Genomic DNA, 15073 nt, shown 5'->3' on the forward strand with positions numbered 1-15073 from the left:
CACCAAAAATGAGTCAGAGAGAAAGAAAAATGTCCTACCAAATTCTGCTCACGTCAAAACATTCTTCCTGCAAACACCAGCGTGATGAGCCAACCTTTGTCAAGCCACATAGTAGGTCTTTGCCTCCCGCTCCCTCTTTGTGGTTAGTCCACAGAATAAATTAACAAATCTACGGTAGAGGCCAAAAAAGAGGAGCTTAATATTTGAGCTCAAATGTAGATGCTCCTGCTTTTAGGACCTACTCCTACACAGCCAAAAGAAATGGGAGCTTTACCACTAACTTCAATGGGTGCTGGATCTGGTCCCTAATCAGGAGCGCCGCCAGCTTTTTTGCCGCCCTAGGTGGCAGAAGGTCCCACCCCCGAAATACCGCCGACGACCGGGACGGCGGAAGATCCGGCCGCTGCAGTCGCCACCCCCCAAATGTTAGCGCCCTAGACGACCGCCTAGGTCGCCTAATGGGTTGCGCCGGCCCTGTCCCTAATGCAGTAGATCCTGAGTCAATCTCTGTGTATGTCCCATATCAGGCGACTGTAGTATTGCCAACCCCAAACATTCAAAAATCATGACACAGGTCCCCCAAACTCATAAGATTAAGGAAAAAATACAAATAGTTGGGTTCTTTTTGTTGACCTTCTGGTTTTTGAGCCTTTGGGGGGCATGTAGGCCATGTTTTCAAGTTTTTCTTTGTAATCACAAGTGCTAGACAATTAATTGTCTTTAATTGAAAGCTGAGATTCACCTGACTCCAGGCACTGGAGCTTTAAGAAAAGCACCAAATGTCATGAGGCAGGCAATAAAATCATGGCAGTTGGCAACACTGTGAGGTGTCGCACATCCGTGGTTACAGGGATGTTAGTAACTTCTTGTATTTGCACTTTGTTCTTTTTAAAAATGTATCCTGGGCATGAAAATAGAGATTTACATGTTTACAAGGTGTCAGTCTATTCTTTCTTGAGCTACTGGAACCCAGAAAAAGGTTGGAAAAACAGATTTGGTTTTTATTTTGAATATTTTAATTTTTAAAGCCTAAGTAGCAAAAAGGTATGCCAAGAGACTGCCCCGCCTCCTCCTTGTTAGCTCTGCCCCCTCCCATGAAACCTCCTCAGCTGTGCCATTCTTACCCTGTCTATCCCTATAAAGGCCAGGAACAGTATGGCTATAAAACTCTTTGGTGTGTAGCCTTTCCCCACTCATGCCAAGCACAGGCAATCTCTGAAAACTGACTGTGTAAAAATGTCACCTGCCTACACCACAGACACTTTCCAATCTTATGCATCATCAGTTAAATTGTTTCTTCAGGTCCAATCGATTACATTTGGGCAAACCTACTGAAGGTGCTATGACTGGATAGGTCTCTCTGAGGGCCCAGTTTGGCTAGTGATGATGATGCATGAGGTGGACAATGCCCCATTTGACTCTCAGAGAGCAGGTGAAGTTTGCAGAGAGAGAAAAAACTCCCAGGATAGCAGTGAGATATGATCTGAGCATACTTGGTGTAGATATTAGTGAGAGACAATAAACACTGAGAGCCATGATGCCATTTTTACCAAGTGACTTTTCAAAGAGCTCACTACCTGTTAAAGTGAACATGATGCGAGTGATAGGTGTCTGACTGACAGCTCTGGAGACTGAAGACTGCTCTCAGTCATCCACATCAGACACACTGTGGGCAGCTGCAATAAAGACTTACACACAAGCCAGTTCCAACTAATGTTCCTCAGTGCTGACCTAGAAGCAACATCTCCAGGGGCTGATAGTCTTCAGTCTCTGCGGCCTAGTCACTCTTTGCTTTCTCTGCTGAAGTTGCCAATGAGATACCAATAAGCACTAATTGCAATGGTGGAGTTTGTGATGTGGGCAGAGCTGGTCAAACATTTTCCATCAAAATTATTCTTCATGAAATTGTAGGCTTTCAACTAAATGGATATTTTTTTTGTCATCCAAAACTTGAATTCCTGAGAGCCCAAATATTTTTGGATTTAATTTGAAAACTAAAATACTTCAATTCTGAAATGCTGCCAAGGTGCCTCATGGAGCTGTAGCTCCAGTAACTCATGCTCCAGTTCTCCTTGGTGAGCCCCGTTCCCCAGCCAGACTTCATCTCCCACGATGCACTGGGGCCATGTATCAGTAATGATAGACCTCCTCCCCTCACCAAGAAGGGAGACCATAATGCATCATGGAACATGTAGGCCAACCAGGAAGTGCAGCCTGTAAAGATATATGGGAGCAAGAGGCTCTTGAACTACAAGTCAAAATATTTCAGTGTACAGCCAAAATGTGATAAATTGTGATTTTTCAATGAAAATTTGAAATTTTCAGTAGAAAAACAAATTCCCAACCAGCTCTAGATGTGGCCACCTGTCATGCTAGAAGATACAGTGAGGGACCCAACTCATTTCACAAAGGCCATCAATCAGACTTAAGATAAATCACAATTTCTGATCACTATCAACTGGGCTTTCAACCTGAGGAGTGGAAAAGGAGTGTAACTCATTCCCAAGAGTTACTCTGTCCTCCCCTCTTCAGCCTCTTGGATGGTTTATTTTCCTAGAATAATCACTCAAAAACTATAGCTGGGTTTGATTTTAGTGTTTTCCATTTAGTGTCCTGCCCTGCAGGATGCGCGGCTCTGAGCATCTGCGTTTCCTTTTGAAATTTGAATATGTATTTAAACCAGTCTGTTCCAAGGCTGCACTGTTTAATTGCTTAGTGCATCCCATAATGGAGATTAGGAGGTTTGGGGTTTGAGGAGATCTCCTTTGTGGTTCCAGAGTTCCCAGTACAATGTAAATATTACTGCACGATCAGAATATGAATCGTTCCGCAGCTCATAGAATCATAGGACTGGAAGGGACCTCGAGAGGCCATCAAGTCCAGTTCCCTGCACTCATGGCAGGACCAAGCACCATCTAGACCATCCCTGACACGTGTTTGTCTAATCTGCTCTTTAAAAGATCCAGTCACTCTTTCAAGCTGCGGGTTTTACCAGCTTCTGGAGTAGATCTGAAGAGCTGTAACAACAACAATCACTGGCAATCCCTTTGCTTTGATTTAAAGCTGAGAAAGGGCTTTTCTTTCAGAGGCCAGCATGAACTGAATTTCTGTTCAGATGTTCTTTATCACATGGGAGCAGTGTTCATAGCACAATTTGGATCCTGGTAAGTGAGACTCTATTAGTGAAATTTTTTTAAAAAAATGTATTCGGCTATGTGGGAGTTGAAAATTATGTGAACTTTTACGTTCAAAAGAACAAAATATTAAAAAAAATCCAAACTGTTCACTCCTAACTTGGATTCAGTTTATATTTGTTTGGGAGTGACTGGGTTAAATAAAATAAGCAATATGCTTGGATTTTGACTCTTCTGATAAGAAATGATTTGAAATAATTATTTGCATTACAGTAATGCCTCAACTGAGATCAGGTCCCCATAAAACCAGGCAATGTACAAATACATAAGAGACAATCCATGCCCCAACGAGCTTACGATCAAAAGGGACAGGACAGACACAGGATGCGAGACAAGAAGTATTATTATCCTAATTTTACAGGTGGGGAACTAAGGCACAGGGTGAATTTTTCAAAAGGGCCTAAATCACTTAGGAGCTTGAGTCCCATTTTCAAAGGTCCCATTTGAAAATAGGACTTAGGGTCCTAAATTACATAGACATAGACATTTTCCTCTGTGTCATGTTCATGAAGGATCAGAGAAGGTATCTCTGGTAGAGGGGGAATTGAATCCATCTCTTCGGAGACCCACTCCGGTGCCGTTAGTACAAGATGTATCCTTCCTCTTTCATTAGACTGATGTCAATTTTTGTGTATCAATATAGTAATAATGTAACAGTAATACCCAGTGTACAAGGTTGGCATTTAACATAATGATAAGTCTGGGGTGTTTTGCTGAGGGAAAGAGCTAAATTTATACATCTGTAACTAAACACAGTACCTATACTGCTCTTGTATTGACAGTCCTGGGTCCCTCAAGTTCTATGTTTATTCACAGAACAGCATCACCAGTAACCAAGCAAGTTTCCCTGCCACACTGTCCCTAAAAGGCTGACTTGCGAGGGTAAGAGCTCAATCTCTGAGCTTCCACTCCTTCGCTTCTGCAATGGGTTCCAGTTCTGGTGGGTGATATTTGTCATACAGAACATTTTCCACTCTGAAATAGACCCAAGAACTTTTTCAACTTACTGAACACCTACAGTACCACTCACTCAAGCCACCCATCCTCAAACTCTTTCACACATCTGTCTGTCTGCTTTACAGAGAGATTACCTGGTAATATCTTTTACTGGACCAACAGTCAGGTCTTTGTGTAGCCCTGTGTAGCTCAAAGGCTTGTTTCTTTCACCAACAGAAGCTGGTCCAATAAAAGATACTACCTCACCCACCTTGTCTCTGTAATATCCTGAGATCAACACGGATATAACAACACTGCCTGCCTTCCAGTGCATTCTCCCAGCCACTTTCTCACTAATCCAATAGCACATGTCTACTTACTCAATGACTCATCCATTTGACTGCCCACTGACTCGGCCATCTACCTTCTTAACTCCCTACACAACTATCTACCCCCCAGCTCCTTCTTACTCCAACAATATGTTCACCCATCTATCAGTCCACCAGTTTGCTAACACATCAGATTGTCCATCACAATGGACACTCCCATCCAGCTACAAACCAATTCACCCCATCAACCACCTATTCATTTACATCTCTTTATTCATGCAGCCACACACTTACTCACCTACCATCCAATACATCCGCCCAGTCACCCATTTACATAGTATACCAAATACAAGGGGATACATTTTGGAAAGCATCCAAATTATCGGATGCGTAAAACTGAATTAAGCACTCGGTTGTTTTGTTAACTGCCTATCACTACAGAAGCCATTTTAAGCAAACCCCAGAGAAGAGTTTGGTACCTTCTTTATACATTAGAGGGTTGAATGTTTGTGAATATATATCACTGGGACCCAAATCTCAAAGCAGTAGGCATGCAAAAATATGTATGCATTTGCATGCTTTGTACACAGAATGATGACTGAGCATGAAATAGTTCATCTTCTCTTGATTCATCTTTTCGGCAGGTATCAGAAGTGGGAATCATGGAAGAGAAAAATTCTACTGTAGCAACCCAGTTCATTCTCATGGGATTCACAGATGATCCAAAGCTGCAGGTCACCTTCTTTGTGTTGTTCCTGGTGATCTATGTTATCACTCTGGTGGGGAATCTCGGGATGATCATTTTGATCAGAATCAGTTCCCGACTACACACCCCCATGTACTTCTTCTTGTGCAACTTGTCTGTTGTCGATATCTGCTATTCATCTGTTGTCACCCCAAAGATGCTGGCGAACTTCTTAGCAGAGAGCAAAGCCATTTCCTACTCTGGGTGTTTTTCTCAAATGTATTTTTTTGTTGCCTGGGTGTGTACAGAGTGCTTCCTCCTGGCTGCAATGGCGTATGACCGCTATGTGGCCATCTGTAAACCCCTGCTGTACTCATCAGTTATGTCCCATAAAGTCTGTGTCCCGTTGGTGGCTGGCTCCTATATCACTGGCTTCACAAATGCCATGATTACTGTGTGTGTTATTACCAGGTTACCATACTGTGGTTCCAATATCATCAGCCATTTTTTCTGTGACACCCCTCCACTGCTAGCCCTATCATCCTCTGATAGCTCTATCGCTGAAAATACCATTTCTATTTTAGCTGGTTTCACCTGTATCAGCTCCCTCCTGATAATCCTCTTCTCTTACCTGTACATCTTGGCTACCATCCTGAAAATCCATTCTGCCGAGGGCAGGCACAAAGCCTTCAACACCTGTGCCTCCCACCTGACAGCCGTCACCATGTTTTACGGGTCTCTGATCTTTACATACTTGCGCCCCAACTCCAGCTACTCACTGGGCCAAGACCAGGTGGCCTCTGTGTTCTATACTGTGGTGATCCCCATGCTGAACCCCCTGATCTACAGCCTGAGGAACAAGGAGGTGAAGGACGCTCTGGGGAGATCACTGGGGAGGGGAAGTGGTTTCAAGATGAATGTGTTTTCTTGTCATTTTAATAACCAATAATAAACCTATTCATGTCCTCTCTTTATTGTTTCGGGGAATGTGGTTGAGGTGGCTGCTCTCTCAAGTGCTCTTTCCATAGGTGTTGTAAATAATAACCACATCTCCTAGAAATGCTCACTTAAAGCTAGTCATGAAACCACTGACATTAAAATCGATTTAGAGACCCATATCTGCTCACTTTAACAGTCTGTAAGGCTCTCAAATTCTACAGTGATGTGCCTTGTATAAGAATGTAGATTAGTAGACAGAGAGTCAGACAGATAGTTTCAGAAGTATATGTCACAGAAGGATTATTTTGTAAGCGTGAGAGAAGAAACATTTGTACTTTACATTCCGATATCAGCCAAGCCATATGGCAGGATGGCATAGAGTAAATTAATTTAATGTGTTTTTAAAAAAGGAACACAATGTACAGCTACGTATACCATTAGTGTAATAACCACACAACAAACACTGAGATCAGCAGTCCCTGACCTCTCTTTCCCCAAACATATATTGCTATTATAGTGTTGCATTGTTATTGCTACATTAAACCCAGGCTCTAACTACTGTGAGTGTCTCCTTTGAACCTCAGGAGAGATCCACTTGTTGATGGAAAGGTCATGGATGAAAGTTCAAAACAGAGAACTTTGCCTCTATTCAGAGACCCATAACGAATACATGACCCAAATACAAAGAGGCTAGTTCTAGTGAGACCATGAAAATTAATTATATCCACCACTTACACCCTCATCTATTACAGGTGTCTATTATATTAGACAGTGCTAGAATGGAATCATCTTAGGCCAGGTCTACACTACCATTTTTGTCGGTAAAAACACCTCCCTGAGTGACATCAGAAGCGCCGGTGTGGACAGCATTAGTAGGAGCATTGCCAGTAGATTGAGGGAAGTGATTATTCCCCTCTATTCGGCATTGTTAAGGCCACACCTGGAGTATTGCATTTAGTTTTGGTCCCCCCACTTCAGAAGGGATGTGGACAAATTGGAGAGAGTCCAGCGGAGGGCAACAAAAATGATTACGGGGCTGGGGCACATGACTTACGAGAAGAGGCTGAGGGAACTGTGGTTATTTAGTGTGCTGAAGAGAAGAGTGAGGGGGGATTTGATAGCAGCCTTCAACTACCTGAAGGGGGGTTCCAAAAAGGATGGAGCTCGGCTGTTCTCAGTGGTGGCAGATGACAGAACAAGGAGCAATGGTCTCAAGTTGCAGTAGGGGAGGTTTAGGTTGGATATTAGGAAACACTATTTCACTAGGAGGGTGGTGAAGCACTGGAATGGGTTACCTAGGGAGGTGGTGGAATCTCCATCCTTGGAGGTTTTTAAGGCCCGGCTTGACAAAGCCCTGGCTGGGATGATTTAGTTGGGGTTGGTCCTGCTTTGAGCAGGGGGTTGGACTAGATGACCTCCTGAGGTCCCTTCCAACCCTGATATTCTATGATTCTATGTTGGAGACAGAAGTTCTCCAACTGACATAGCTACCATTGCTTGTTGAGATGGTTTTATTAGGCCAACAGGAGAGCGCTCTCCTATCAGCACAGAGCGGTTACATGAGCGATCATACAGCCAGGGCCGACTCCAGGGTTTTGGCCGCCCCAAGCGGCGCAAAAAAAAAAAAAAAAAAAAAAGCTGCGATCGCAATCTGCGGCAGCAATTCGGCGGGAGGTCCTTGGCTCCGAGCGGGAGTAAGGGACCATCCGCCGAATTGCCGCCGAATAGTTGGAGGTGCCGCCCCTCTCCGGAGTGGCCGCCCCAAGCACCTGCTTGGCAAGCTGGTGCCTGGAGCCGGCCCTGAATACAGCGGCTCAGCTGCATTAGTACCTCTGTGCTGCTGTAAGTGCTCTAGTGTAGACATGACCTTAGCCATTGAGAGCAAAGGGATGCTGGTACAATAACTGACCAGAACTGTACAGAGACAAGGTGGAGGAGGTAATAGCTTTTCTTGGACCAACTTCTGTTGGTGACAGAGACAAGTTTTTGAGCTGACACAGAGTTTTTCTTCAGTAACTCAGAATATCACAGGTAAATATAAGGTGGAATAGATTGTTTAGTGTAAGTAGTTAACACATGTTTCAAGGGACCATTCAAGGTGCAAGTGGCCTGTTAACACCCCTCCAGTCACAGGGAGGAAAGGGGGTGGGAAGACCCACCTCAGCTCCTCAAGTTCTTGCACTCTGACACCTCCCTCAATGAACTCCTGCTCTATATCTATGGCAGCTCCGTGGAAATCATCTCCGTCCTCATTATCCTCATCTCCTACATTTTCATTGTCATCTCCGTCCTGAGGTCCTTGCTCAGTGAATCTCTTGATTAACCTGGTAAAACGTCACCAGTGAGGAAGTGCAGAACAAGAAGGGGACTGGCTAAGCGAATGAGATATAATGTCCTATAGCAGCAGACATGGGTACATAACAGATGTAAGGGATAATGGGACATGCATGTGTTTTGGGTTTGGGTATTAAATTTGACCTGATGTGTATTTATTTAAAGATTTAGGGTCATGGGATAGCAAATTCTTTTGGGTTGGAAAGGAATCATTTCATCCATCTCTCCCTGATCCATGGAGGGCAGATGGTCTGCTGGACTTGGACTCAGCAGAGCTGGGTTCATGCTTCTGCTCTGCCACAAACTGGAACAAATCACTTACATTGCCCCATAGCTCAGTACCCCCTTTAGAGTGACATCAAGTTAAAAAAAGTCTCTCTCCTCCCTCTGATGTGTTGTGGTCTGCTCCGCAGATTTGAAGCAGTGAGCTAATTGCTGAGCAATGGGGGTGGGGGAATAAAGAGTAAGGTTTTTAAGGAAGACAGTTTTGGAGAAAGGGAATGGCTCAAGGTTTTGAGGCTGAGACATGGTGTCTTTCCCCTTTGCATCACCAGTTCCAATCCAGGGAGGAGGTGATTTCAAAGCAGGACAGACCTTGGAAAGCAGGATTTTCTAATCCCGCTCAAGGTCTGTGAGCCCAGACAAATTATGGGTCTTGAAATGGGAGACGGTTGTTTTCAGCTCTAGGTCACAGATCTTCTTTTTTTTTTAACAACCATTTCAGTGGGTGGAACCAACATTCCATGTATTCTCCTCAGACTCCCACCCCTAGAGTCTTTGGCGGACACAGGCAGTAGGCAGCAAAGGAGGGAGACTCAGAATAGCTCAAGTGGCAGAGTAAGTGGACAAAGTGACAAAGACAGAGGGTGAGATGAAACGATCAGACCGTTTGGGAAATATTTAACATCTTCTTCCTTCAGCAAATTTCAAAACCCTGTTTAGAAAAAAGAACCATTTGTAAAAAGACCCTGAAAGCTAGAGTGTGCAGAGGGGACAAAACCGTGAGGGTCAAAATAAAATAAAAGGTGTGTGTGTGTTGTAAATAACATGTCAGTCGAAGATGGCAGTGTGAAGAATGTGTTTTATGTGGTCCGCTCCGTCAGGGGGCCTGTGTCACATGATCAGATCAACACACAGTTATTCTGCCCATTGTGCAAAGCCTATCTGAGCACAGCCATTACAGCTATAATACCATGGTTCTCAATCAGGCATCCAGGACGCCCTGGGGGTGCCGCAAGCAGGTTTCAGGGGGTCGTTAGACGTGCTGGGGCACAGGGCAGAAAGCTGAAACCCCACCACATGGAGCTGAAGCCCAGTCCCCCAAAGCCCCCCACCCAGGGCTGAAGCCTGAGCAGCTTAGGTTCACAGGGCCCCCTGGATGTGGGGCCTTGCTACCCACTAACGCCAGCTATGGCTTTTATATGCAGAAAAACAGTTGTTGTGGCACAGGTGGGCCAGGGATCATGTTGGGGGAAGAGGGCTCAGAAAGAAAAAGGTTGAGAACTCCTGACCTACATCATCTAAGGCACCAGATTGCCGATAGCCACACACCCTTTAAAGAAGCACTGGACTCCAGGTTGTCTTCTCATGTACAAAAAGCCTGATGTTTAAGGGGCCTGGTTCCTCTGTCTCAAACACCTATTGTGTCAATGGTACATTTGTTTCTTCAATCTTGGGCCACATAACATCCCTTTATTAGCTGCTTGATTTTGGGTGTTGGCAAGGCCTGATTAAAGGGACATTTAGTGATTTCCTTCATTCATCAACAGGCCTTTTCGAGCTGCCCATCCTCTTTGATACAAAAATTTGGCAACCACTGTCTCTCATTTACTGGCTTGTATTATTTAATGTTGCAAAGTATCTGGAGTTACAGCTTGTGGAAGATCAAAATATATAAAGTGTTAAATAAGACCAGACAATTGATAACTGAGGGCCCTTTCAATGTGATGCTGAAGCGAAAAATGTAATTCTTCTCTGCAGATGCTACTACAAAATATCTCCAAGCATGCCAGCGCCCTCCTGAATTTTTTGTTAATTTTATTTATCTCCTATATCTTATAGTCCATGAAACAGGAGAAGAAGCAATGGGCTTCAATTACAGCAAGGGAGGTTTAGGTTGGACATTAGGAAAAACTCCATAACTGTAAGAGCAGTTAGGCACTGGAATAAATTGCCCAGGCAGCTTGTGGAATCTCCATCATTGAAGGTTTTTAAGAGCAGGTTAGACAAGCACCTGTCAGGGATGGTCTAGATAATACTCAGTCCTGCCATGAGTGCAGGGGACTGGAATAGATGACCTCTCAAGGTCTCCTCCTGTCCTACAATTCTATGGTCTCACAAAGGGCCCTGCACCAGTGGGGGATGCCATCCTGAGCACTGGGCAGGGCAAGGGACACACACACTTGCCTACGCTTGACATTCAGCTCCACTATACCCCCATCACACACACACACAGAGTGCCCACTACACACACACAGTCTGACACTGAGCTCGATCAGAATGCAGAATAATCTGTACTGGGACGCTGGGACAGCTGGAATATTTCCAACTAGCCTGAACAAAAAGAACCAAAGGGGATTCTGCTGCCCTGGCAGGGAGATAGGACTGGATTTCCCAACAGGGATTTTCCATCAGCAGCTTCTCTGAGGCCTGGTTTATGCTTAAAAGTTAGATCAACTGAGCTTTGTCGCACAGGGCTGAGAAACTTTTCATAGCATGTTTGAGGCAGTTAGGTTGTATTTACCCTCAGTGTAATTTTTCCATTTACCTAGCTACTGTCTGTTCTGTTCTATTACTTAAAACCACTTAAATACTACTTTTAATACTTAATAAAATCACTTTTGTTTATTTAGAAACTCGGTGTAAACAATTGTTCCCTGGGGGGGCAAACAGCTGTCATCTCTCTCTATCAGTGATATAGACGGTGAACATTTATCATTTTCCTTAGTATAAGGTTTATTTGGGGTTTAGATCCCATTGGGAGCTGGATGTCTGCGTGGTGGAGACCGGTATCCTGCTGAGCTGCTTTCAGTCTAGATCTGCAGCTTTGGGGGAGGTGGGCCAGACCCTTGGTCTGTGTTGCAGCAGGCTAGCGTGTCTGGCTCAAAAAGGCAGGGTTCTGGAGACCCATGCTAGCAGGGAAAATGGGCTCAGAGGTAATTTCAGCACATCAGGTGACAGTCCCAACTAGGGTCTCTGTGACCGAACCCGTCACACTATGCACTTGGGTTTCCTGCATTTCCAGAAAGTATGCCAGCCCCTGAGTGATGTGCTCTTCCAGTCTGGGTTGCTCTGACTCTCTCCTTTCAAAGTTGTTCTACTGTGGATAACTAATTAAATAACCCTCGGAACAGAGACGTGAAGTTGAGCATCTCACCCTCTAGGTTGGTGCGCCTAGCCACCAGCCTATATAATCATTCTCTCTTTCTGGACCTGTGATTCTTCTCATGTTTTGCCCCTGATCTCATTTGGGGCCTGCAGACCTTGTTGGAATACAAACAAATTAATAATAATAACAATAGAATAATGAACAATACTGCCATGGGCTCTGGGAAATTACATTGCAATGGGCTGGGAGTTGAATTCACCTGTTTCCACTCCTTATCACAAAAACCAGTACTAAGTTAAATAAATTCAAGAATTGGTTAGGAGTTTATTCATTGCTTTCCTCAGGGCATCCTTCACCTCCATGTTCCTCAGGCTGTAGATGAGGGGGTCCAGCATGGGGATCACCAGCGTGTAAAACACTGAGGCCACTTTGTCCGTTTCCATGGGATAGCTGGAGGTGGGATGTAAATACATGAAGAGGAGGGTGCCAAAAAACAGGACCACAGCGGTCAAGTGGAAAGTGCAGGTGGAGAAGGCTCTGTGCCGGCCCTTGGCGGAGCGGATCTGCAGGATGGTGAAGGTGATATAGACATAGGAGAGGAGGACAGTCACAAGGCTGCTCACTATAATGCAGCAGGTGAAAGCAAACATCACAATCTCATTGATGCGGGTGTCAGAACAGGAGAGCGCCAGCAGCGGGGGGATGTCATAGGTGAAATGATTGATGATGTTGGAGCTGCAGAATGACAGGCGAAATGTAAAACACGCGTATATCATTGAATCCACCAACCCCACAGCGAACACCCCAGCCACCAGCTGTTTACAAAGCTGCATGGACATGGTGACTATATAGAGCAGCGGGTTACAGATGGCCACATAACGGTCATACGCCATCACAGCCAGCAAGAGGCAGTCAAAATCTGAAAAAGCGATAGAGAGATACATTTGCACAGCACAAGACAGCTACAGAGATGTGAATAGGTGGATGGCTTGGGCAACCCATCCCTTCTCTATAATGAAGTGAGTGAAAATAAACAGAGATCAGTTTCTGAATGGACATCAGTACCCGCTCAGGGAAGGACTTCGTCCACAGAGCCAGATGTTCACAGCTGGTCATTCCAGGTGTTCGATAAAATACACACTGCGTAAATATAATGACACGCAGGTTAATCATGCCCCACACAGAAATGCTCCTGTTCCCTAATCCAAACAGAAAACAGTGACTCGTGATTCTGCTGTGAGAGAATCAGTCTGAAGAGAGTATTCCTTAGCTAAAGAGGAGGTGAGAGTAAAGGAGTGTCAATCTTTCTACCCTCTTTGGGCAAGGGGAGCTCTGAGGTTTGGCATGTCGGTTTGGGGTAAAGCTCCCTTACTGTGCTAATTAAGCTTTTTGGCATTTGCTTTAGCCTGTATGAAAACCCAGAGACATAGTGGAAAGCACTGGCTTCGGTGTCTATGCAATTGGCTATTTTTTCCAAGCAAGGAGGTCACTCCTTTATATGAAGGGGTAGGAGTTGGGGCTGTGGCTTTTAGTGCTGGAGGTCTTGAATTCAATACCTGCTGATCACCATGGGGTCTGTGTGTGTGTGACTGTAATTCAGGACCATTGCACATACCTGCTGAGAAGAGAGAGAGAGATGTGGTGGTGATTCCCCATCGACAGAAACTGTCAGTTTGGAGCATTTGGGAAGTTTTATACTGAGATTTGTGATCTCTGAGACATGTATCCTGAAGCAAGTGGGAATAGCTGAGCTTAGAGAGCCATAACACCGAATTAATGCATTCAGTGAACCAAAGCCACCTTCGGTGTAATTCATGCCCTGGGGATTAATTAGTCCCACTCTTTACTACTGTGTTATTACATGATGCAATTTCTACCAGAATTACAGAGTATGAGGTTAGGGGTATATTTCATCCTACTGTTATCAGTGCAAGCCGGGTACTGCCTAGAGCTGATACACAAAGGGTTTTTTTTTGTGGAGACCAAAAACTTTTTGCTAAAATCTTAATATTTTGACGGGGGTACATCTGATACCACACACCACCAATCTCTTCCATGGGCCAGGCCCGAGGTTGGACTACATCCCTCATGATGCATTATGGTTTCTCCTCTTGCTGAACTGCCCTGGAACATGACCAGAGACCCACAGCCATTCTTTGGGGAGGAGGGGAGTTTGGTATTTTGATGGAAATCTTATAATTTCCAGGGAAAAGAGGGAAATTCCAATTTCCCATCAAAAACCCTTCTCAAGAAAAAATTTCAACCAGCCTTAGCAAGAAATTTGAAATCAAAGGAACAGAAAGTTAGATACAGATGAAATACACTACATGTTTGCAGCTGTAGCTGATATCTTCTCAGTCATTCCTGGTTTCAGAATCACCTCATTGTCCGGGCCCCAATAGGTGGAATGTAAAACCTGTAACACATGTAAGAGTACTCCACATTACCTAGCTATTTATAGCATGCCAATCACCATGGTATCCTATGTCCTTCCCTTGTTAGGTTACTCCCCAAAGTATGAAGGATAGATTCACTCATTTTGCCTGATGGAGACCACATGATGACCAGAGGAGCTCAGGAGGAGACCACAGCATGCTATGGAGTTCTGCAGTTCACAAAACTATCCCTCTTGCATGCCTATTATCTGCACACAGAGCTCAGGTTTAAGATTCTAAAAACTCTATGAGTCAACTAGAAATAGTCATGCTCTCATCGCAAATATTAATACAATTTATTTTGATAATTTATGTGAAGTTATAAGATTTCAGTGTATCATGTTCTTAATACATGTTCCAAACTGAGGCTGGCAAACTGGTCTGTCTTAAACAAAGAAATGTGTGCTCTGCTTAATTTTGTGTCTAAACAGTAACCAGAGACATCAAGCAGGAAGGGAAACAAAGGAAGCCCAAAAATGTGAGGAAAAAGCAGCAGGGAACATCCTTCTACATAGACATTTTGTCTTGTGGTAACCAGGTGGAAATGTTTCTCAAAGGGGGGATAGGACTAAAAAGAAGGGACAGACATCCCAAGACAGCTCTCTCTCTCTCTTTCTCTCTCAATTCACTGCATGTGAAGGGATAAAGGAAGCAGCCATTGGACTGGGGGAGGGGACCTGACCTAAGAAGTTTGGTCAGGAAGACTGCTGAAAGCATGTGGTGAGGAAACTTTTCCTTTAAATTTTACATCATTTGTTAACTTAGGCACAAGTTGCATTTTAGCTTTATTTTTCTTGTAACCATGTCTGACTTCTATGCCTCCTTATTTGCACTCACTTAAAATCTATCTCTGTAGTCAATAACCTTTGTTTTATTGTTGTATCTAATCTACT

The 15073-nt window shown here is 44.3% G+C and overlaps 2 protein-coding genes and 1 pseudogene across 2 annotated transcripts; 1 reads left to right on the plus strand and 2 right to left on the minus strand.

Annotated features, from left to right (window-relative positions):
* Nucleotides 1-15073, minus strand: part of LOC135877972 (up-regulator of cell proliferation-like) — a 778396-nt pseudogene that overhangs the window by 517705 nt on the left and 245618 nt on the right.
* On the plus strand, nucleotides 5119-6093 carry LOC135877111 (olfactory receptor 5F1-like). Its single transcript, XM_065402459.1, has one exon. It carries the CDS (start codon nucleotides 5122-5124, stop codon nucleotides 6091-6093), a length of 972 nt encoding a protein of 323 aa, XP_065258531.1. The 5' UTR covers nucleotides 5119-5121.
* Nucleotides 12051-12638, minus strand: LOC135877112 (olfactory receptor-like protein OLF2). The gene has a single exon (XM_065402460.1). It carries the CDS (start codon nucleotides 12636-12638, stop codon nucleotides 12051-12053), a length of 588 nt encoding a protein of 195 aa, XP_065258532.1.

This window comes from Emys orbicularis, chromosome 4 (genome assembly GCF_028017835.1).
Source record: "Emys orbicularis isolate rEmyOrb1 chromosome 4, rEmyOrb1.hap1, whole genome shotgun sequence".
Lineage (NCBI taxonomy): Eukaryota > Metazoa > Chordata > Testudines > Emydidae > Emys > Emys orbicularis.